Source organism: Anabrus simplex, chromosome 2, assembly GCF_040414725.1.
Source record: "Anabrus simplex isolate iqAnaSimp1 chromosome 2, ASM4041472v1, whole genome shotgun sequence".
NCBI lineage: Eukaryota > Metazoa > Arthropoda > Insecta > Orthoptera > Tettigoniidae > Anabrus > Anabrus simplex.
The window spans coordinates 632,284,811-632,308,448 of record NC_090266.1 but is presented as its reverse complement, the minus strand read 5'-3'; the positions used below and the strand labels follow the sequence as shown (position 1 = coordinate 632,308,448).

Genomic DNA, 23,638 nt, shown 5'->3' with positions numbered 1-23,638 from the left:
TACCTCATAGAAAATTTAATTATGGCTGATTCTGAAATAACACATAATTGCTTAGTTTGGTAGCGGTGCTGATGATAAGCATTAAGGGTTTCTCTTAACAAATTTGAGTCTTTAAACTAACTCATAAGCTAGGCACTATATTTTGGTTGATGTAACAGAGTTTAAGCAAACAGGCACGTCTTTTTGGTAATTTTCCTTTTTGCGCTACTTAGCGGCCTGAAGTCTTTGTCACTAACAACCAAATTGTTTCATTTACGACCTCTTGACTTTTACCACGGCGGTTTCTTCGCCAGTTCTTCTGAAAATGGAATTTCAGCAAATATAGTTCCGCGCCAAATTAGTTTGTATCCCTGCACATTGTACACGTGTGGGTGACGTATGTGAGAATGAGAATATCCCACCTGTTCTCCATGTGCCGTCTCTGGTCAGAAATAAAAAATTTAACTAGGGCTCCTCATGATGTAGCATGCTGGAATTGAACGGGGCCCCATGTAATGAATTTAGGACTCTGGCTCCTTATTTCTCAAAGGTCATGGGTTCAGTATCAACATCAGAGCATTTTGCGGAGAATCATCCAGTGTTAATATGGATCTTGTTGAAAACTGGCAAGAAAAAAGTACCTTCAATCATAGACAGGTTTTCTCAGGAAAATATTTTGAATGCCGATGAAACTGGATGATTTTTCCTTTCTTTACCTGACAAAACTTTGTGCTTCACAAGAAATCGCTGTACTGGTGAAAAAGTTGCGAAAGAGCATCTTACGGTCTTGTTATGTGCAAGTATGAATGAAGAACGGGAGAAGCCCCTTGCGATAGGCAAAGTTGCAAAACCAAGGTGTTTTAAAAATATGGATGTTACTAAGTTTGGCATTGAATGGAAAGCAAACAGGAAATCGTGGATGACCAGAGAAATAATGGCAGAGTGGCTAGGGCAATTGGACAGAAAAATAATACGCTAGGAGCAAAAGTGTTATTATTCTTCGATAGTGCAACATTGCATCTGGATACATTTAAGTTGCACAATGTGAAGATTGTGTTTTTCACACCAAACTTAACATCACTTTCTCAGCTGCTTGACCAAGGAGTGATCCAGAACTTCGGGGTTATGTACTGATAGTTGGTGGTGAAGCACATTATATCAGAACTTAAGGGAACGAAGTAACACATCAGACACTGATAAAGGGACCGAATGTATTCCAAGCAATTTCGTGGATAACCAATTCATGGAAAAACGTTCCAGCTTCAACTGCTTTCTGAAAGCTGAGTTTCCTGCTAGTGATGGACATCCCTAAATAGAATCTGATATTTCTGATAGCATGGAAGCAGTACAACAGTTAGTTAATGCAGCAGGTTACAGGGTAGAAGTGAACACTTACATCGAAATCGATTCAGATATTCCAACAGAGTGTGAGAGTGGAGAGACAAAAACAATTCTTCAGTCAGTCCAAGGGAAGGAGGACAGAAATGAAGATTCTAACTAAAGCGGCAGTAAAGATGATGCTAATTGATGACTTTGAAGGAAAATGGAAATTAATGTGCTGCTAATAACCTCCTACAGTGAGGATCTCGGCTTTGTTAAGCGACTGAAAGAATTCCATTAAAAACAAAACGATGAAAAAGGTATTTTTCAAGTGCTAATGTTTTACTAGACATTGCTACATGCACAAATTGATTTCAAATTTCAAAAACTCTTGTATTGTTCTTGATTTTAACATGGTGAATGGTAATAATGTACAGTGTGCTCAATAGAGGATTCTATAGAAGTGTGTTTGTCTCTTTGATACATTGCAGCTGCAGCAGTGCATCTACAACTTTCTTCTGTGAGTACAATACAGTATATTGTATAATACTATATACAATTATTTGCGAGAGTTTTTAACGCATTTAGTTGTAATGTTCCAACTTATGTTTAATGGTATCGGTTTCATACCCTCTCTCGGGCGGACACCCCTTCATAACGGACATTTTTTCGGTTCCAAACGTGCCCATTATAGCAAGGTTTTAATGTATATATTACATTGGTCATATCAATAATTTCATATTCCGCATAAATAACTTACCATATACAGGTTCAACATAAATAAATAAATAAATAAATAAATAAAAATATGATGCAAATGACAAGCCTATATTACAGCACTGCAGTCAGTTGTTTTAGATGAACCTCTGTTCAAACATTTTCCATTTTGGACACATGATGGCACCACCAATCAAGCATAACAATTGTGGTTTCAAGTAATATTACTAGGGGTGGTTTTAAATGAAACCACTATGTATGAAAGGGTTAAGTCCTTGAAAAATTACACAAACAATTCAAAAGTTGGTTTAGAAATATTGAAGAAATGTCGCCTGAATTAAACATTTTAGTGATGCCCTATTCCATTAATTTTTAGCAGGTACCAGCCAGATGTTACAGAGAACTGGTATGGCTTCAGTGTAACACATTTTTGAAAGATAAGTGTGACAGCCTCTTTGCATTTTATAAAAACTTAGAACTAAGAGAGTTTTTGTGTATCCACACATTGGCATGCAAATTTGTTTCTGTGTTTGACTGTATGTACCTTTGCAAACACACATTCTCTCATAACCCTGAACTGGAATTAAACTAGACTACATTTGTCCAACGTTGCATTGGAAGTAGTGTTTACATTCATTCTGCTGAAATGGTTTTCACTGACATAACTAAGCTAGTGAAATCAAAGAAAAGTCAGAAAAGAGGACAGTTTTATTTTGTATTATAATTTTTATAAATTCTGATATTTTCAATTTCTTGAATTCTTTCTGTCTTATAATATGTGCCTTCCCTACACCCCACTTATCTGTTACCACGCATACCTCCCAGTATTCTGGTATTCTATGTATACCACTATACTGATAACTGCTAGATGTCTCTCCTTCGGGGGGGCTTGCCCACAGTCCTGAAAGCCCGGGGTTGCCACGAGCAAAGCACGATGCCTGCCCATTTGGTATGGCCTGACTTAAGCTACAATGTGCTGTATGCTACTCAGTTAAATGGGAGGAGGAAAATGATGTTGGTGAAATTATGCTTGAGGAAGTGGAAAGGATGGTAAATGAACTCCATTGTCATAAAGCAGCAGGAATAGATGAAATTAGACCTGAAATGGTGAAGTATAGTGGGAAGGCAGGGATGAAATGGCTTCATAGAGTAGTAATTTTAGCATGGAGTGTTGGTAAGGTACCTTCAGATTGGACAAAAGCAGTAATTGCACCTGTCTATAAGCACGGGAACAGGAAGGATTGCAATAACTATCGAGGTATCTCATTGATTAGTATACCAGGCAAAGTATTCACTGGCATCTTGGAGGGGAGGGTGCAATGAGTGGTTGAGAGGAAGTTGGATGAAAACCAGTGTGGTTTCAGACCACAGAGGGGCTGTCAGGATCTGATTTTCAGTATGCGCCAGGTAACTGAAAAATGCTACGAGAGGAATAGACAGCTATGTTTATGTTTTGTAGATCTAGGGAAAGCATATGACTGGGTACCGAGGGAAAAGATGTTCACAGAACCGGGGGACTATGGAATTAAATGTAGATTATTAAAATCAATCAAAGGCATTTATTTTGACAACTGGGCTTCATTGAGAATTGATGGTAGAATGAATTCTTGGTTGAAAATCTTGTTCACACACAAGTTACCTTACCAAGCCCCTTCAATCCAGCTTCAAAAAAGTACACAGCACTGCAAGAGTTTTACAAGTGACAGATGATTTAGGTGTGCAGGAACCGAATTTGTTTTTGCCTGATTGGTTTAAGTGCATATGAGGTGAGTTAAATTTCCTGATCAGACACAATAAGAATGGTATTCATTGAAGTAAGTAGCACGTGTTGCTGCTCAGCTACTTAGATTTCACCAAAATAAGCAGATTGGAAGATATTGGAAACGTCTGTATTGACTAGAAAATCGAGGTGCGAAATATTTAATTATATGTACTCATATATTCTATTTAGCAGTCCGCCTATTCAATACACACTAAATACATTAATCTAGTACATGTTTTGTCCCGTAGGAGACATCATCAGCTAGATTGCTAAATAAATATACATCAGAAACAAAAATCACAATTTAAAATGGTGAGACACAAGTTAGATATCATTAAAATACACCAAGATGTTTAAAATAGTTTACAAAATGCGAACAATAAAAAAATGTTCCAACTCGTCTTGAAGTCTAATTACGTTGAAATCCATTAAAATTAATCAAAGAGGAAAGTCCATGAGACTCTTGACTAGGTCTTGGAGTTTGTGGAAGAACTTTTAGGGGTTAAGTTTGAAGATATTGATAATTGTAGTTGGAAAGTGACTCTGTTGTTAAAATGTTCCTTAAGTTAGACATGTGAAAAAACACCTATAAATGGCTATTTATAAATCTTCTTAGAAACCATTCCATGATAGTTCAATTCAAAAGGTGAGGTGCTTCTAGATTCGAAGTGAAAACGGGTTGTGAGGATGGTAAAATGGGTCGTGGATTTTGATTCTTTAGAGTTTCCTTTGTTGTTGGGCCCGATACGAAAATGAGGACTCGCTAATGCTGAGGTATTTATCCGATTCTGCATTTTTGCAGAAACGGTCCTTCTTGTCAAAAAAAGGTTTCAGATGAAAAATGTTATGTATAAACAAATGTACAGGTTTTGTGCTTAGCACTTTTTTCCATACAAATCACCTTTGGGTTTTGTAATGGAGCTTTTAACGCTCAGTACCTGTAACTGGAAACATCCAGTGGAAAGTGCTCTATTATTGAATGGACAATTCTACAAAACATACAGTGATTTAATATTGCACCATCAGCAATATCTTTTAACTACACGAGAATGTCCTTTGATAGCTTTGATAAATTGCTGGTACTAGTGTCATGTCCCATAAGAAATCAGAATATTTTTCGTTAATGTATTCCAGTTGAAGAAAGGCTTTTAACAATTAAGTGTAGGCAGCCCTGGGGATGTTTTTCCATGGTTCCCCATTTTTTTTTTTTGCTAGTTGCTTTACGTCGCACTGACACAGATAGGTCTTATGGCGACGATGGGACAAGGAAGGGCTAGGAGTGGGAAGGAAGCGGCCGTGGCCTTAATTAAGGTACAGCCCCAGTATTTGCCTGGTGTGAAAATGGGGAGCCACGGAAAACCATTTTCAGGGCTGCTGACAGTGGGGTTCGAACTTACTATCTCCCGAATACTGGATACTGGCCGCACTTAAGCGACTGCAGCTATCGAGCTCGGTATTCCCCATTTTCACACCAGGCAAATGATGGGGCTGAACCTTAATTAAGGCTACAGCTGCTCCCTTCCCAATCCTAGCCCTTTCCTGTCCCATTGTTGCCATAAGACCTATCTGTCTCGGTGTGACATTATAGCCAATTGTAAACAAAAAGGAACTGTATAGTTATTGCTGCCCGATTGATGGATTGGCTGACTGCAAAATTATCCATGTGCATCTAACCTAATTGTATGATTTTCGGTCAGTGGAGCATCAGGCACTGCTTGTATAACATTGTAACTTACAGAAACTCTATTCCAATAAATACACTTTGATATTTGAAATCAGCCCTGTCAGTACTTAAGAGTTATCTAATTATTTATTTTTTTATTATCACATAATACACCGTACATGTGTCGAGGACCTTATTGTCCCCTTCCTCAGCGGTTTTCTCAAACTACCACATATCTCTTGGACCTATTTACTTATTATTAAACACCAATCACATACTTAGCAAGTCCTCGTGTAACCTATACCACCGGGCGAGTTGGCCGTGCGCGTAGAGGCGCGCGGCTGTGAGCTTGCATCCGGGAGATAGTAGGTTCGAATCCCACTATCGGCAGCCCTGAAAATGGTTTTCCGTGGTTTCCCATTTTCACACCAGGCAAATGCTGGGGCTGTACCTTAATTAAGGCCACGGCCGCTTCCTTCCAACTCCTAGGCCTTTCCCATCCCATCGTCGCCATAAGACCTATCTGTGTCGGTGCGACGTAAAGCCCCTAGCAAAAAAAAAAAAAAAAGTAACCTATACCGCAAATTTAATTGTAAACATTTCTTAATTGATATATGTGTCATAAATAAACTTAAAACTACACTATTCTGTTTACAATCTTATTAAAATGTAAGCCTTGTCTGTTATCTACAAATATAATTAATTTATTAAAATTAGCGTCTCTTAAAAATTACTGAAATCTTCCAAACCAGAGTTTAAGTCTGCTAAATGTTGTGGCTACTTCCATCTGTCCTCGAATGCTCCCTAGAGTGGTACCTTCTCACTCCACAATAAATTAATATTCTGTTGTACACACATAAACATAGTTGGCCTTGACCTTAGCAGCAGACCATTACAAAGTCAAACCACAATGGTTCATTTTATAAACTTATACAGATTCATCGAGTCAAACATCAAGTGCAGAGGAGCCTCCATTTTGAAAATGTCTAAGTATGTGATGCAGTGCCATCATGAGACTGTACTCAGTGAATAGCTTTGTCAGTGCAGTTCAGAAGTTTATTCTTGGGTTGGCTAGCCTCTGTGTCAACATAGATCTGATTGAGAATTTTTGCCTAATGCTAAAAAGGAGTGCGTAATATATTGATGGTTTGAAACAATTGAGGGATGCTGTGCATTAAGAGTTGGAGCTAAACGCTGAAGAGTTGATTAGGAACTTCATGCTCTGTATTAGAGGTGTGTTTGTATATGGCACGAGCCAATTAGTCCAGTCATTTTAGGTCAGAATTTCCCCATTATTTTAAACTCTTAGAAGCATGGAACGTGGCTTATATGTAGTTTTTAGGTACCTAGAGAATGTATTAAAGTCCTTGAAAAAATTGTGCTATGGGCATCTTGAAAAATGGCAGCAAAAAAATGGTTTTCCAGCATTTCTGCAGAAATAGTCCTCCTTATCAAAAAAATATTTCAAACAAAAAAATGTTATGTATAAACAAATGTACAATTTTTGTGCTTAGCTCTTTTTCCATATAACTGACTGGTAAGCCATAATTTTAAATATTTTAATTAAAGAAATTTGCTTATTCAATAAGTGCAATGTTAGCACCACAATTGTTTGTTATAAATTCAATAAAACTTACTTATTCATTTTATTAAGTAGCTATTATAGCAATATGACAACAATAAACTCAGCTTTAGTATATGCTGCATATGAATACAAGCAGAGGAACATACATTGCATTGTAATGTTTGATCAGCTGCTTTTTATTACGGCTTGTAAAATAGTGGAGGCAGCAGAAAACGACAGCCCCTTATCTTCTGTTATTATTAGATTTGGAGGATTCCATTTGCTCATGAGATGGGGTGTATTGGAAGTATTATGAAAGTACAGTGGTGTTGAAGGGTGAGGAAGTGTATATGCTCATAGGACTGGCCATCATTTAATGTCAGGGCATGTTTTTTCCAGGTCTGTGAGAGCCAATTTATTAGTAGTAGTTGCTCTGTTTACATGTTTAGTTAACAAGTGTCCTAATGTGGCAAATAAAGTCTTGGAATCCTTGTATCAAATTCAGAGAAACCAATTTCAAGTGATATATCACTAGAAGAGAATATCTCTTCAGGGCCAGTAAATAATTTTATGGAACAGGTTCTTGTATTCTGCAAAGAAGCATCTGATACAAGTAGGACAGCAAAACTGGACGCATTTATGTAAATATGGTAAGAGCGCTCATCTATATATTCAAAAAATGTTTTACCTTCCATTGAAGATGAGAAAACAATATTTTTAATGCTTTTTCAAGAAGGGCTCTTCTGCATTTAACATTCTCCCCAGTTCTGGTCTGGTATGTGGTCAGACATGATCATAGAGCAGTCATTGATGATGAAATCTATGAAATCTATTGGGGGCCTGACTCAGGGATGGGGTATAACACAAAACACTCTCCTGCGAGGGACTTCATCCATTCCTTTGTGTATGGAGATTATAAAAAAAATTGGTGATATTTCTGAAGACGTCTGAACAACACACACAAGAGAACCTCAGCAGGCAGAGTTGAGACTCTTTTGATCAAGAAAATTTTGTAAGTTGTTAATGGAACACAATCCATTTTGTCATTTATTAAGGGACTCTGTAAGTTTGTCTTCTGGCCTAGGAGGTGATGATTCAGTTAATTGTAACAATGCTGTAGATATTGGAGAAGCCTCAGTAAGAGAAATGACAGCACGGAATTTTGGCGGAATTACAATCAAATGAAAATTTAAAGTGAAACCACTCGCAGCAGTTACTTTGGCATTCAGGTTGGGAGGTGTATACAGTGAAACCTCGATTCTCCGTTTTCCGAGGGACCATGAAAATAAAACGTACAATACGGGAAAACGGAAAATCCGGGAATGAATGAAAACCATCAACAATTTGGCTAAACATCACAAAAATGAAATATGTATAATTATAATCTTACAAAAACTCCTAAACCAAACCAAACCAAACCAAACTACAGCCCCAGTGGGACTTTCTGCCAAGCGACCGCTGCTCAGCACGAAGGCCTGCAGATTACAAGGTGCGCATGGTCAGTGCGACGAATCCTCTCGGCCGATATTCCTGCCTTTGTAGATCGGGGTCGCCATCTCACCATTAGATAGCTCCACAATTAAAGGTAATCACATAGGCTGAGTGGACCTGGAACCAGACTTACATCCATGTAAAATTGCCTGACCTGGTCGCAATCGAACCCGGGCCCTCTGGATGAGAGGCGGGCATGTTAGACCGCGAAAGTGCATTAATTACCGGTACGCGAGTTCAAAATATCGATACTTTATATTCAATTTTACAGGAGAATCTTCGTCATTTTCCCGTGAAAACGTCTTTCAGTTCAGCAACTTTGATTACGCTAGCCAAACTCTTCGATAAATCTAACGACGCCAAGCCAAACGACAATCGACCCAAAGTAGTTTTTAATTCTCTCATCTAATAAAATAAAGCACATTAGATACAAAAGCACCCAAAATGATGGCGAAATCCGTTCATTTCTTAATCTTTCATTGTAATTTGGTCTCCGGTATACTGTTCGTAGTCAGTTTCTGGAAGTCTCGTACCGCGCAAATTAGGCCTACATCGACTTTTAAAGGTTATGTTGAACTCGAAAACATGGTTTCGAATGTATGTATCGATTCTTAAAAGTTCTCGAATGCATTAAATTCAATTATGCGCGTCACAAATCCAAGCAAATTGGAAAGATAAAAGAAATATCAAAACTTCAGAAATTACGGTTATTCGTGACCTTGAGGTCATCTGGAAAGCGCGCTCACTGCTCATGTCAGTACGAGTTTGAAATGATACCAACCATTTAAAATGTAACGTGCGCAAATAAAACGACTGCGGTTTTTGGTATTTTAACACGAAAACGTAAAATTCCCAGTCTTACATTAGAACCTAAACAGTAATAGGCAATCCCAAGACCTCCCATGGCTTTCTTTTTTTAAAATGTAAGGTGCAACGTCCGTTTTGGTCTCGCTAACATAATTATGTACGATAATATCAAAAATACTGAATTTGTGTTAAGAAGGAGCAGTTTCGATTCCTGCCTGAAAGCCCAGTTACTCTGCAGTGCCCTGAGCAAAGTGCCGAAAACCTCTTCGGCAGTACGATCGAAAAAATGTCAAAATATAAACATCTAACCCTGGACATAATATGGACGTTTTATAAGTGCGAACATTTGACGAAACTCGTTCTGTCTTCAAGCAGAGTTGTCGAAATGCGCCGTGTCTCCTTGCAATTGTTGTGGCCACTCTCTGCTTTATGATTTTCCGAGATTCTCTAAACAATACCACCCGAATGCGATGCTAAGATGGTCCCTTATGCAAGTTCACCGCCGACTGCTTTTCCAGTACCGGTACAGCAGGCCGTACTTGCTTTAATTATCGCAGTGATCCATAAATATTCCATAGCTGTCCTTTCGTGAGATACAGTTTATTAAAAAAACGATTGATAGAGGATTTAGCATTGATGGGACTGGAATTTCTGGACGGTTGATCCGGGAAATCGTTTCTTCGAGGAACGGATAATGCGGGACTTCTACAACGTGATTTAATTACGATGCTCGCGGAACCGCGTAATTTGAACGCATATTCCGGGAAAACGTATTTTCCGGGAACGGATAATCGAGGTTCCACTGTAGTGTGCTTCTGAATACTCAGCAGCTTTTCAACAGGATTGTGTGTGTTGAAAAAGAACCACGTAAACTGAAGAAGTGTTCCGCATTTGAGCTTCCAAAAGACCTGCATGTTTATTTGACGATGTATCAAACGAGAAGGGGCATAAAATCTTCACTGGCTAAAGCCTTCATTCCCGAGGAATCAATGAACATTCCGGATGGCTCTATGTACATTTTACAGTAGATGGTGGACACCTCTTGCACAGCATAAAATGGCCACTACCAGCTACTTATGGAGAAGTAGTTAATTGTTATTATTTCCTACAAAAAATCTCATTACGGGGACAGATGTTTGGTGGTTTTTGATGACTGTCCTCATCAGGCAACAGCTAAATACTGTGAACAGCAATGGAGAGCTGGCAGAAGAACCTCTGCCACAATACAACCATAAGAAAATAATTTGACCACAACAACATGGACACACAGGCTGAATTTTTGTCAAACAATCGAAAGGAAAACCATTTCAAAGAAATGCTCGCTAATAGATGCTTGAAATGTAACATTCAAGTCAGATACAGATACCGTATTTGTATCAACAGCACTGGAGGAAGCAAAACAAGGTAAAACCACAGTTATTGGCCAAGCTATTGATTTGCTTGTTTTATTAAATTTATTTGTGTCCACAACTGACTAAGTGGTGTTCCTGGATTCTGCTTCTGGTTTCAAAGAACAAGAAACTGTGTTTAATATACAGGGTGTTTACAAATGAATATCGGAGTTTTAACGCCTTATAATATTGAATACATTAACCTTTTGGATGCCGACCCATAATAGGTCATCATATGCATAGAATGCCAAGCATGTTTCAATGGATTTTGCATCACTGTATAAAATATTTTATTTACGTCTCAGTTTAAAAGATATGGAGGTAAAATTTGGTATGTGAGCTTGATATACTCCAACGAATATAAACATGTGACTTGCATTTCAAAAAACAAAATTTCATGGAATAATGTGCACAAAAATATTATTTTTTATTTAAAAAAAGGAAAAACATATTTTGAAATTAATTAGCACATTTTACACTAAACCCAAAATGACTAAGTGAAGATATTTAATCTTAACTCATATCTGGGATCATATATACCAATTTATGTTGTGAATGTAGGTCTACTTTACAATTTATAAACTAATTTCCAAAAACATTGAACATGTGGAGAGAAAGACACGAACAGTGTAACCAGTCAACGATAGAATATTTTATGAATTTTGGGAGAGTAGTAGTTATCGTTTGAGAGAACTGTGTCTAGTAGCAGTATTTGTTACTACAGAACAGTTCAGAAGATCAGAACAACATACAAAATCAACTAATAGTGTCAGAAATGAAAGTGTAAAAAAAAAAAACAGACTGAAATATTCTATGGGCGGAGCATCAGATTGAGGTAGGCCTACGTCTTTAGGCCCTGGGATTTGATAAAAATGGTGGGGATGGACAACATTACTTTCAGGGAATATGCATTCAGTCCAAGAATCATCTAATTCACTGTCACTGTCATTTTCATTAGCACTGTCACTATAACTCTTTGACATTGCATGAAATGTAAGCCCATTAGCTAACGGCACGGCTCCATCATTCTCTGGTGCGCTACCTGAAGACCGCAAAAATATCATAATCAACACTTTCGATAAAATTAGAGTCGCTTACATCTTCAAAGCAACCCAAAAGTTCCTCAATTTCTTCTCCCGAAGTAGGCCTACGTGACGACATGCCTTGTTGTGGTAATTGTACTATTTACAACTTTACTACGACCTGAATAAATTGCTAGGTAATCATAACTGCAGTAGAAATAATAACAAAATTAATATATTATGATGAATAACTCAAATGCATCAATTAGAACATAAAATTATTGAAAACAAGTCACAACAAGCGGACATAAACAAACAGGGAGGCTGCCATATTGGATCATAGATGTCAAGCGCTCACAGATCATACACTCACAATCGACGAGTAAACTAGCAAAAATAAAGCTATGTCAGTGCCATCTAATGACATAAGAAGGAATTACATACATTCTACCTTCTTTCTACTTGATTTGTGATGCAATCTAGCACCTTACTACATAACTACACCACTTATAAGGGGGTGCCGATGGAATCGGCATCCTGGCATTTTTCGTACAGAATGTACGTGCCGATGCATCGGCATCTTGGCACTGTAAGAGTTAAACTTACAGTTATAAATTAAATGTCAAATGAAAGAGCAACTCAAACAGTTTTATTACGAACTTTACAAATGTTCAGTGTGACTACCATTTGTTACACGGCATACATCAAGTCTATAGTCGAGTTCTTCCCAAACGTTATTAAGTGTGTCTTCAGTAATCTCAGCAACAGCTTCTTCAATCCGGTTTCTTAATTCAGGAAGGTCAGCTGGTAGCGGAGGCACGTACACACGATCCTTGATGAAACCCCAAAGGAAAAAATCGCATGGCGTTAGGTCGGGAGAACGTGGAGGCCATGCCAAGCAAGTCCTGTCATTGGGGCCCTTGCGGCCTATCCAGCGCTCGGGTACAGTGACGTTCAACCAATCGCGTACGTCGTTATGCCAGTGAGGTGGCGCACCATCTTGATGGAAAATGAAGTTCTCTGGCTCATTTTCTTCCAACTGAGGGAAGAGCCATTGCTCTAGTGTATCGAGGTAAGAAGTACCAGTTACAGTACGTTCACCATAAAAGAAAGGCCCATAAACCTTTTGCCGGGATACGGCACAAAAAACATTCACTTTAGGGGAATCTCGTTGCATTTGTACCAACTCGTGAGGATTTTCTGAGCCCCAGATGCGCACATAATGAGTGTTTACATGTCCACTAAGGTGAAAGACCGATTCATCACTGAAAACAACACTATTCATAAACTCGTAATCATGTAACAACATGTAATTATTAAATTAATGTAGTAATGGTCCACCCTTCAATACTATAATATGTAATATTCTAAATTACATTAATTAGGGACTAGTTTCGGCCTGGGCTGGCCATCTTCAGCCTTAATGTAAAACACCTAATAACTAAACAAATGTACATGCACACAATTGACATAAAAACAAATGAAAACAAATATATACAAAGTGACATTAAAAACTAGGATGGAATATGAATAAATTTTTGAAAATGTCTTGGTTCTAACATCTTGAGTATGTTCATCTTTGAGAATAATTTCAAGTATTAAGTATTAATTTATATACACAGAACTGTTAGTTCTAATACTGCTGATCATTTCAATAGGAACTGGTAAATGTCGATCCTGTAGTTTGTCATCAAATCTATATGTGTGGTGTTAGCTATATGTAATCCATTGGAGATGCTCTCATGGTGCTTGTTAAATCTTGCTGAAATGTTGTTGGACATTGTCAGGACAGCACATGAAGATGTGGTTAACACAGATACATTGTGTCTGGTATAAAATTTGCGATTCATTGCGGTGCCCATGAAGTTAACCTCTCAATACAGCATGAGGTGTGTGGTCCAGCATCTCATTTATTATTTTGATTGAAGATGAAACAACATCTAACAGTTCCCTGTCAGCTAGTGGTTATTTACAGCGTTGTCCAATGGATTACATATAGCTAACACCACACATATAAATTTGATGACAAACTACAGGATCAACATTTACCAGTTCTTATTGAAATGATCAGCAGTATTAGAACTAACAGTTCTGTGTATATAAATTAATACTTAATACTTGAAATTATTCTCAATGATGAACATACTCAAGATGTTAGAACCTAGACATTTTCAAATTTATTTATATTCCATCCTAGTTTTTAATGTCACTTTGTATATATTTTTCATTTGTTTTTATGTCAATTGTGTGCATGTACATTTGTTTAGTTATTAGGTGTTTTACATTAAGGCTGAAGATGGCCAGCCCAGGCCGAAACTAGTCCCTAATTAATGTAATTTAGAATATTACATATTATAGTATTGAAGGGTGGACCATTACTACATTAATTTAATAATTACATTGTACTTGCAATTCAATACGGATCAGAACCATGAAGTTTATAACCTATGATGTAACAACATGTCGTTTGCGAAGTTGGCACATAATCTGTGGTCTGCCGGCTTTAGAGCCTGTAATAACTGTAAACGGTAAGGACGTAGCTGTAAGCGTTTTCTTACAACTTTCCAAATGGTCAACGCAGGAAGTTGTAATTCACGACTAGCCTTCCGGACTGATTTCTTTGGGCTACGAGTGAATGACTCTCTCACTCGCTCAACAGTCTCTTCACTTAATCTTGGTCGTCCCTTGCTCTTCCCTTTACAAAGGCAACCGGTGTCTTCAAATGTATGATACCATCTGCGAATATTGTTATCACTTGGAGGATCACAACCGAATGTAATGCGGAACACATGTTGCACAGTAACTACAGATTTTGTCTTTGCAAACTGCAAAACACAAAAAGCTTTCTGTTCACTAGTGGCCATCTTTGCTACTACCGCTGTCTAGCGGATTGCGGCGAAACCATTGCACGTACATGTGCACTGGTGCCAACAAACAAAACTGTTTGAGTTGCTCTTTCATTTGACATATAATGTATAACTGTAAGTTTAACGTATTCAATATTATAAGGCGTTAAAACTCCGATATTCATTTGTAAACACCCTGTATCATGACAGCAAATTGTGCTGGGAGAAATTGGAGGAATAATTCTGTTTGTTCATGCAGTAACAGGATGTGAAACCACCTCGGCTCTATTTAAGAAAGGAAAATTAATTGTATTGAAGCTTATACAAAAAGACCATGCTCTAATAGAAGAAGTGGAAGTTTTTAGAAAAAAAAAAAAAAGAAAAAAAAAGCGGAAATATTTAGATAGTTGGAGAAAAGTTTTTATTTCATTTATTTCATTAATTTAATTAATTAATTTATTCATTCATTCATTCATGTAGTGGTTTAATGAGTACTACTTTGGATGAATTAATGTACTTCAGATATAATCACACTGTTTCCAGTTAGTTGATCTTGTGTCTTTACTCCAGCAAGAGATGCAGCACCTCAGCACTATCTATCATGTGTACCTGCAAATCCAGAAATGGAAAGGGAATGCAATTAAATCTACTGATTGGGGTTGGATAGAACCATAAACACCTTAACTCCTATTTGCATGACCGAAAGTCCTGCTCCAACTGAACTGTTAATACTTATTTCATGCAGCTGCACCAACAGGTGTCATTGTTGCAAAGCTATGCTGCAGTGTTCTGCCATGTGTCTACACTGTCAAGGGCTGTCATGCGCAAATTCTGTACAAACTACCAAGCGAGTTGGTCATGCGGTTAAGGGCTGACTGCTGTGAGCTTGCATTCAGGAGATAGTGAGTTTGAACCCCACTGTCGGGAGCTCTGAAGATAGCTTTCTGTGGTTTCCCATTTTCTCACCAGGCAAATGCTGGGGCCACAGCTATTTCCTTCCCATTCCTAGCCCTATCCTGTCTCATCATCTCCATACGACATACAGTATCTGTGTCGGTGCAATGTAAAGCCAGTTGTAAAAAAAAAAAAAATCTGCACAAACTATTGAACCTCAGTCTGCTGATGACTGAGAGTGCATATTATATTACTACAGGAACATGATCTGTATAGGGTTGCTGTAAATAAAAATGAAACAGACTTAAAGAACTATTCCTTAGTAAGGTATATTATATGACAATCATCTATAACAGGACCTCTCAAATGCCCAAAATCTCGTGTGCAAATCGAGGCGCAGATACTCCGTGCACTGTGCATCGGTTTGACTCGGCTTGACTTGGATGGTGTAGTGTGCTGAGAGCAACGAAGCGTTCGATGATAGGCGGCTTGTTTATCAGGGAAATAGATAAGCGCAAGACAACAACATAATAATCGAACAATATGTTTTGAAGAAAGCAGATGTCCGAAAGTCCGTTTCAATCGAACTGGGAACTTTCGTATTTTTTTGTCAGTCGTGACGATAAAGCCAAGTGTTTAATCTGTGGGACAATAATTATGTGATAAGTTAATCAAAAATATCTATTTTCCAATACAAAGGCTTTGCTCAAATTCTACGATAATTTTATCGAAGGAAGATTTTCCTAAGCTGCATCGATAAGCAGCTAAGATTATTTCTATGTTTGGTTCCACATGCATATGTGAAAGGTATTTTTTCCTGTGTTGACTTGTACGAAAACTAGATTGCTTGCGAGTAGGCCTATTTCTGATTGTAATTTAAAGAAGGCTCTCAGAATTGCTGTCAGCCAGTCCCTTGTTCCAGGCATAATTAGTATCATTGCAAAGATTAAGGAAAAGAATAGCTAGAGAAGATAAATTGTCTGCTCAAACCAAATTGAAAGAAGAGTGTTTTAACACCGGTAACAATTGTCCCATACAACAGTGTCACCGTTCACCACACATAAACATTTTGCAGTGAGGGGAGAATCAGCGGAGAAGGTGGAGAAGGTGAAGACAGGCCGAACAGGTGAGGCAGGTGGGGAAGTGGAGTTGGGGATTGCACTCTGGTCAGCCTACTAAAGTCGTCTCCTGCACCTTGCGCTGTGCAGTGCACGGGCGCATGCACGCTGAGAGGCCCTGATCTGTAAGTTTATTATGAGAGTAAAGCTTAAAAATCTAATGAAGTTTCCAGTTTTTTACAACCTTTTTTTTTTTTTTTCAATTTTGTCACACCTATTTTATGTGAACGTCTCGCATGATATTACAAGTTAAAAAAGAATGAACTTCATTTAACCTTAAATTCAGGCTTAACAGTTACCTATATGAAAAAATGCTAAGAACAAACACTGTAAATTTGTTTATGCACATTTTTTTTCGTTTGAAACATGCTGAAAAATTATTTTGGTCACCATTGTTTTAAGATGATCGCCATAGCACAAGGTTTTAGAAGACTTTTAGTATGTTTTTCCTGGGAACCTAAAAACTACATATATACCATGTCCCATGCTTCTAAGAGCTTTTTAAGCTAATTTTCCTAAAATGACTGGACTAATTGTTTACTGATGAAATTGTTTAAAAAGGGTCTTCAGTGGAAAACAGAACAATTTGAATTTCCTTAAAATTTATATCTTTCAGTCCATCATGCCCTTACATTACATCTTTTATGCATACTTCTTTATTCCAACATTTTGGCTGTATTTTATCATATTTCAAAGTGCATGGTGGGTAGTAAATACTAGAATCAAATTAGTAAGGGATTTGTCCATCATCTAGTTGTCATGTAAAGAAAGATCAGGAATAGTAAGACATCAAGGTTAAATCCTGTCATATTTCACATGAATGGTATGTATGGTGACAGTCAACTCATTCTGATCTTGGAGAACATGTTTTTTAATGTGAATCTTTGGAATGAAATACAAATTTTAGTTGGATGTTGGATGTTTGTAATCAAAGTTTTTTCTTTTCTTTTTTTCTTTTTTTTTCTTTCAGGTTGTAGAGTTCATTTATATGGCTCTTCATTAGCTGCTGGATTGAAAAATTCTGATGTTAATCTGAACTTGACAGTACCATCCGGTTTGTCACCACATAAAGTCATGAAAATTGTTCTTCAACTCTTGGAAGATCATAGTGATACAGTGTAAGTATTCTTACCTAGTAGTGTCCCCTTCCAGTAGCATATTACCCATGTCATTTTCCTTCAGTCTACATTTGAGAGATGGTGGGTTCAAACCTCACTATGGGCAATCCTGGAGATCATTTTTCATGGTTTCCCAAGTTCGCACCAAGCAAATGCTTAATTAAGGCCACAGTCGCTTCCTTTACAGTCGTTGCCCTTTCCTATCCAGTTGTTACCAAGGTAACATATCTGAGTTTGTCTGATCCTAAACAGCAAGCATTTTCCTTCATCACCTCTTGTTTATGCATTTTTTGGTCAGTGTCTTAGCTTTACTGTTCTGTCAGATGGTCAGAATGTTTGGAATATTAATCATCGGGCTATTATACAGGGTCTTTCACTCTACAGCGCAGCAGGTAGATGGGCGAGCTGAATGTCAGACGACCACATGGCAACACACTGAGATTGGGGCTGGGAAAGCGCCCGTATGAATCGCATGTAAATAACAAGCACACATAATACTGCATAATCAAAGTAAAATAATTTCTCACCTTGTCACAGATCATGTTGAAAATGTCCTCCACCTGCATCTACACATTTCTGGCTTTATCTAGGGAAATTTTCATTCATATGCATTAGTTCATCTACCGAGATAGCCTCAATTTCTCTCGTGATATTTTGAGTTCATCTAGAGGCTGAGGGTTTGTTGCATATACCTCATTTTTCAATTTTCCCCATGAATAAAAATTGCAGACCGTAAGATCTGAGGATTTTGCAGGTCACAATGGTTTACTAATTACTCTGTTTTACAAATGAAATATTAAAAAAAAGTATCCTCCTTTCAGTACATAACATAATTCCATCATTAGATGGAGTAATAAAATTCAAACATGTTTCGACTGGTTTGAGCCATCTTCAGTGAAATAAGTGGGGTTAAATTTAATTACATAACACCAGCTAAAAATGTGCTAAAAACAGAATGAAGGAACAAATAAGAAACAAAAGAGACATGACTGAAATAAAAAACAATACAATATACAAAATTACCACATAAAGTCACATATGGAGCAACAAATAATTCGTTGAGACAAATTCAGTGAAAAAAGATTAATATTATACCTAATTGAATCTAGAAAGTGTGTTAAACCTAAGAAGAAATTAAATGAAAAACAAATGATGCAGACAGAAACGAACAATAAGTGCTTAATACTGAGGTTGTGGACCTCTTATCTAAAAATTTTACAGTTTGATACAATTAAAAAAACAGGATGAAATCATTATGTTGAAAATTCAGAACTGACAGTCTGTCTTTGTAGAGTCACCATCACCATGAATGGCTAGGAGGGGAGCGAAAAAGCTTGAGAATCCAAGTTTGAGAGGAGACAACATGCCAGGTGAAATGTATGTGACAACGTGATGGAAAAATGCCGATGAATTTCAATTTTTAGAATAGCAGCATTCTCAATTTCTTCTCAAATTTAGCGGTCCCATTCTTGGTGATTGTTTCCCATGTTGGCTAGGTGTGTTTGTCTTATTTTAAATGGTCGGGAGGGCAGCGTCAAAAATTGAGAAGCTGTGTTAGAGAAGATAACAGGTGCATGGTAAACAGTCTGTGACCATAGTGGAAACCGTCAATGAAGTTCCAATCTGTAATGGAAAAAATGAGGTTGTGTGAGAAACTTGGGCTGATAAGTAAACAGTGTAAAATGAGTGTGAAGAAACTTCAAACTTACGGTACTTAATAGGTGGTTGTCCTATTGAAACGGCCTGGCCTTCTCAAAGTTAACTGTCCTGTTCTAACGATCGTGTCTATTGTTGGCTCAGCTGTGTTTTTGAGGATGGGAGGAGTGGAGGGGGAAGGGAGGTGCAGGGCTGGTGGGAGAGGGTGGGGAGGGGGAAGGAGTGGTGAGTTTGAAGGTTGGAGGCAGGGTTTGTTTTTATTATAGAAGTTCTGACAAATAAGGTATATGGAATGAATGTTTCAAGTAGTGTGTTCTTTTTTTCATTGATTTCATTTAAATTGTGAGAGGGGTTCATAAACTGATCTAAATTGATATGGTAAACTTCTGTGTACCCAGACATACATAAGAAAGCAGCTTGCAATAGAATGGTACTCAGAGCATTAACTGTTCCTTTCTCTTGCAAGATTTGTAAAAAAGTAATTAATACTATTTACAATATTGCAGAACACAATGGTTTCAGTAGATCCTTCATCAGCAGAATCATCAATAGATATAAGAGCAGAACCAAGACTACCCTAGAAAAAGATTCCGCTCCTAAAGAGAAGTTTTCCACTTTTACTTTCAATAATAGTAGCATTTACCAAATTTCTAACATCTTTAAAAAACACAACATTAAAATAGCATTTAGAACCTCCCACACAAACTCCAAACTCATTTTCAATCCACACACTGTCAACAATAACAATAATAACATTAATAATAGATATTTGAACTCTGAGTTTACAAATTAGAATGCCAATCTTGAAAATTCCAGCTATGTAGGTCAAACAGGCCGCAATGTTGTCATAAGATATGCTGAACATCGCAATGCTCTCAAATATAATAGTTTTTCAGCTATGAGTGAACATCATAAAGCATCCAGCTACGAATACACATCAAGAGATAAAGATCTTAAAATCTTGTGTTATGAGCAAAAAGGCACCTTGCTCAACGTTCTCGATAGCATCCACATTGATTTAGATTAGTGTATGAACCCCTCTCACAATTAAATGAAATCAATGAAAAAAAAAAAAAAAGAACATTTACTTGAAACATTCATTCCATATATTTGCCAGAACTTCTATAATAAAAACAAACCCCACCTCCATCTCTCAAACTCACCACTCCCCACCCCCTCCCACCAACTGTGCACCTCCCACTTTTGCCTCCACTCCTCCCATCCTCGAAAACACAGCTGAGCCAACAATAGACACGATCATTAGAACGGGACCGTTAACTTTGAGAAGGCCAGGCCGTTTCAAGAGGACAACCACCTAATAAGTACCGTAAATTTAAAGTTTCTTCACACTCATTTTACACTGTTTACTTATCAGCCCAAGTTTCTCACACAACCTCATTTTTTCCATTACTGATTGGAACTTCATTGACGGTTTCCACTATGGTCACAGACAGTTTACCATGCACCTGTTATCTTCTATAACACAGCTTCTTAATTTTTGTCGCTGCCCTCCCAACCATTTAAAATAAGACAAACACACCTAGCCAACATTGGAAACAATCATCAAGAACGGGACTGCTAAATTTGAGAAGAAATTGAAAATGCTGCTATTCTAAAGTATGAAATTCATTGGCGTTTTTCCATCACGTTGTCGCATACATTTCACCTGGCATGTTGTCTCCTCTCAAACTTGGATTCTCAAGCTTTTTCGCTCCCCTCCTAGCCATTCATGGTGATGGTGACTCTACAAAGACAGACTGTCAGTTCTGAATTTTCAACACAATGATTTCGTCCTGTTTTTTGAATTGTATCAAACTGCACTTTTTTAAGGCTAAGAGGTCCGCAACCTCAGTATTAAGCACTTATTGTTTATTTCTGCCTGTATCATTTGTTTTTCATTTATTTTCTTCTTAGGTTTAACCCACTTTTAAGATTCAATTAGGTATAATATTAACCTTTTCTCACTGAATTTGTCTCAACGAATTATTTATTTCTCCATCTAATGATGGTAACGTTGTATATTGTATTGTTTTTTATTTCTGTCATTTCTCTTTCGTTTTTCATTTGTTCCTTCATTATGTTTTTAGCAAATTTTTAGCCTTTATTATGTAATTAACTCTTAACCCCACTTATTTCACTGAAGATGGCTCAAACGAAACATGTTTGAATTTTATTACTCCGTCTAATGATGGAATTATCTTATGTATTGAAAGGAAGTTACATTTAAAAAAAATTCATTTGTAAAGTGAAAACCATCAATACAGAATGATTCTAATATCATGTAATCATTACTCCGTTGTCAAAAATTTTCTCAGTTAAACTTAATGATTCGTTAGCCGTATGCGCGATTGCTGAGTCTTGCTGGAAATATCCAGATTGGCATTCATTGTCCGTGAATTGTAAAAAAAAATGGTATGAACATGCCATTCCTATGTCTCTGCCCAGTGATCGTGGTTTCAATAACTATAGACCTATTATCCTGTCTGCAGTTACTGCTGCCAACACTCCCATTTTCACACTGTAGATGAACTCAAACAAATCTTCAAGCTTTTTACTGTAGAACTAAAGTTTTTAACACTCCTTTACTCTATATATACACGTCTGTGACTAGTCAATTTTATGGTTCTCATGGCTGAAGATGACCCTGGTTGAGGTCGCAATTAGTACCATAATGATTTAAACATTTGCATTTTTATTAAAATTGTATTGAGTAGGTAGAACCCTTTCATTTCTCTATTTGAATTAAGACTGGTGATTGAACTGGTTGTGTTGCCATTCATTCACAATGTTAAAGAGGGTGTTTTCCAACAGGATATTGCTCGTCCTCATACTGCTGACGTCACCCAACATGCTCTACGTTGTGTCGACCAGTTGCCTTGGCCTGTTAGATCACCAGACCTTTTGCCCATTGAGCATGTATGAAACATTATGTGACGACAAATCCAGCGTCATTCAATACTAGCATTAACCATTGCCGATGTCCGGCCCCGCGGTGTAGAGGGCTACGCGTCCGCCTGTCACCTGGTGGCCCCGGGTTCGATTCCCGGCTGGGTCAGGGGTTTTTAATTGTAAATTATTAATATCCCTGGCCTGGGGACTGGGTGTTTGTGTCGTCCTTAACGTTTCTTTCTTCACATTCAACACACTACACTTCCGCGATTCCAATTACATGCAGGTTCATATCATATGGTGCAAGTAGGGGCAAAAGATCTCTATAGGTTGATGCCCCGAACAAATAGCATTTTTATACCTTTAATAATAATTTTTAAAAAACATGCCTGATTTGACTGACCAAGTGCAACAGGTGTTGAGCTCCATCCCATAAAATGACACACACCACATTTACATCAATAATGTGTGCAAGTTTGCATGCTTGCATTCAGAATCGTGGTTACAGCAGCAGTTATTAATGTACCATCTTTCACAAGTCTTCTCGCTCATACTTGAACCTGTGAGCTGGAAACTGTAATCAAGTAACTATGTTACCTAGACAATTGCTTAGCTTAAATTTCATTCCTCTAAACTAATGTCTTCTTGGTGTTGGGATGTCATTTTCTGCCAGTGTAACATTACTCCCTACTGTTGCGGAGTCCTCCTTGTCAACTTACCATCATGCATTCAACATTTTTAATCTATTCTTTTGACACTGATAAGGAAGTGTCAACAAGCCATATTCTTGCTTTATTTTTTGTTTTCATTCAATTTTTCTCCCAGTTGTTGCAGTATGGCATCATATCAGCACTGACTGTAATCAGGTATATCGATAGATCCTTTTGCTCAAATGTGGAATATGCTGTATTTATATGACAGATTTTTTTGCAGCTTTCCTTTTGCAGTATGTTCTCTACTTCATTCTATTTCTTCTGTTAGATGAGGTGCCAAAATTACATAGACATTTAATTAATGACTGTAAAGTTGACTCAGTCAGAGGTACTGACAATTCTGTGTCACGTTCCTCATCAGTTGAATTATATGGACCTACTTTAACAATAAAAGAATGCCTATTAATAGGCTTCTTTTGGTAATCTTAAATTATCAGGAAAGCTTGCATTCGGGAGAGGGTGGGTTCAAACTCCATTGGCAGCCTTAAAGATGGTTTTCCTGTTTTCATACCAGGAAAATGCTGGGGCTGTACCTTAAGTCCACAGCCGCTATCTTCCGAATCCTTGCTCATTCCCATCCTTGCATCATCAAAAACCTTCAGTGCATTAAGTGCGACTCTAAAAGCAAAGCAAAAATAAATAAATCTTCTGTCATTAGGCCTTTTTCATAACGTTGCCCATCTCCCAG

The 23,638-nt window shown here is 37.5% G+C and overlaps 1 protein-coding gene across 1 annotated transcript in view; it reads left to right on the top strand.

Moving 5' to 3' along the window:
- LOC136864292 (terminal uridylyltransferase 7) overlaps positions 1-23,638 on the top strand; it is a 482,777-nt gene that overhangs the window by 139,776 nt on the left and 319,363 nt on the right. Inside the window, exon 6 of the mRNA XM_067141082.2 lies at positions 17,545-17,692. Within this exon, the coding sequence (XP_066997183.2) occupies positions 17,545-17,692 (148 nt within the window). The remainder of the gene's footprint in view (positions 1-17,544; positions 17,693-23,638) is intronic.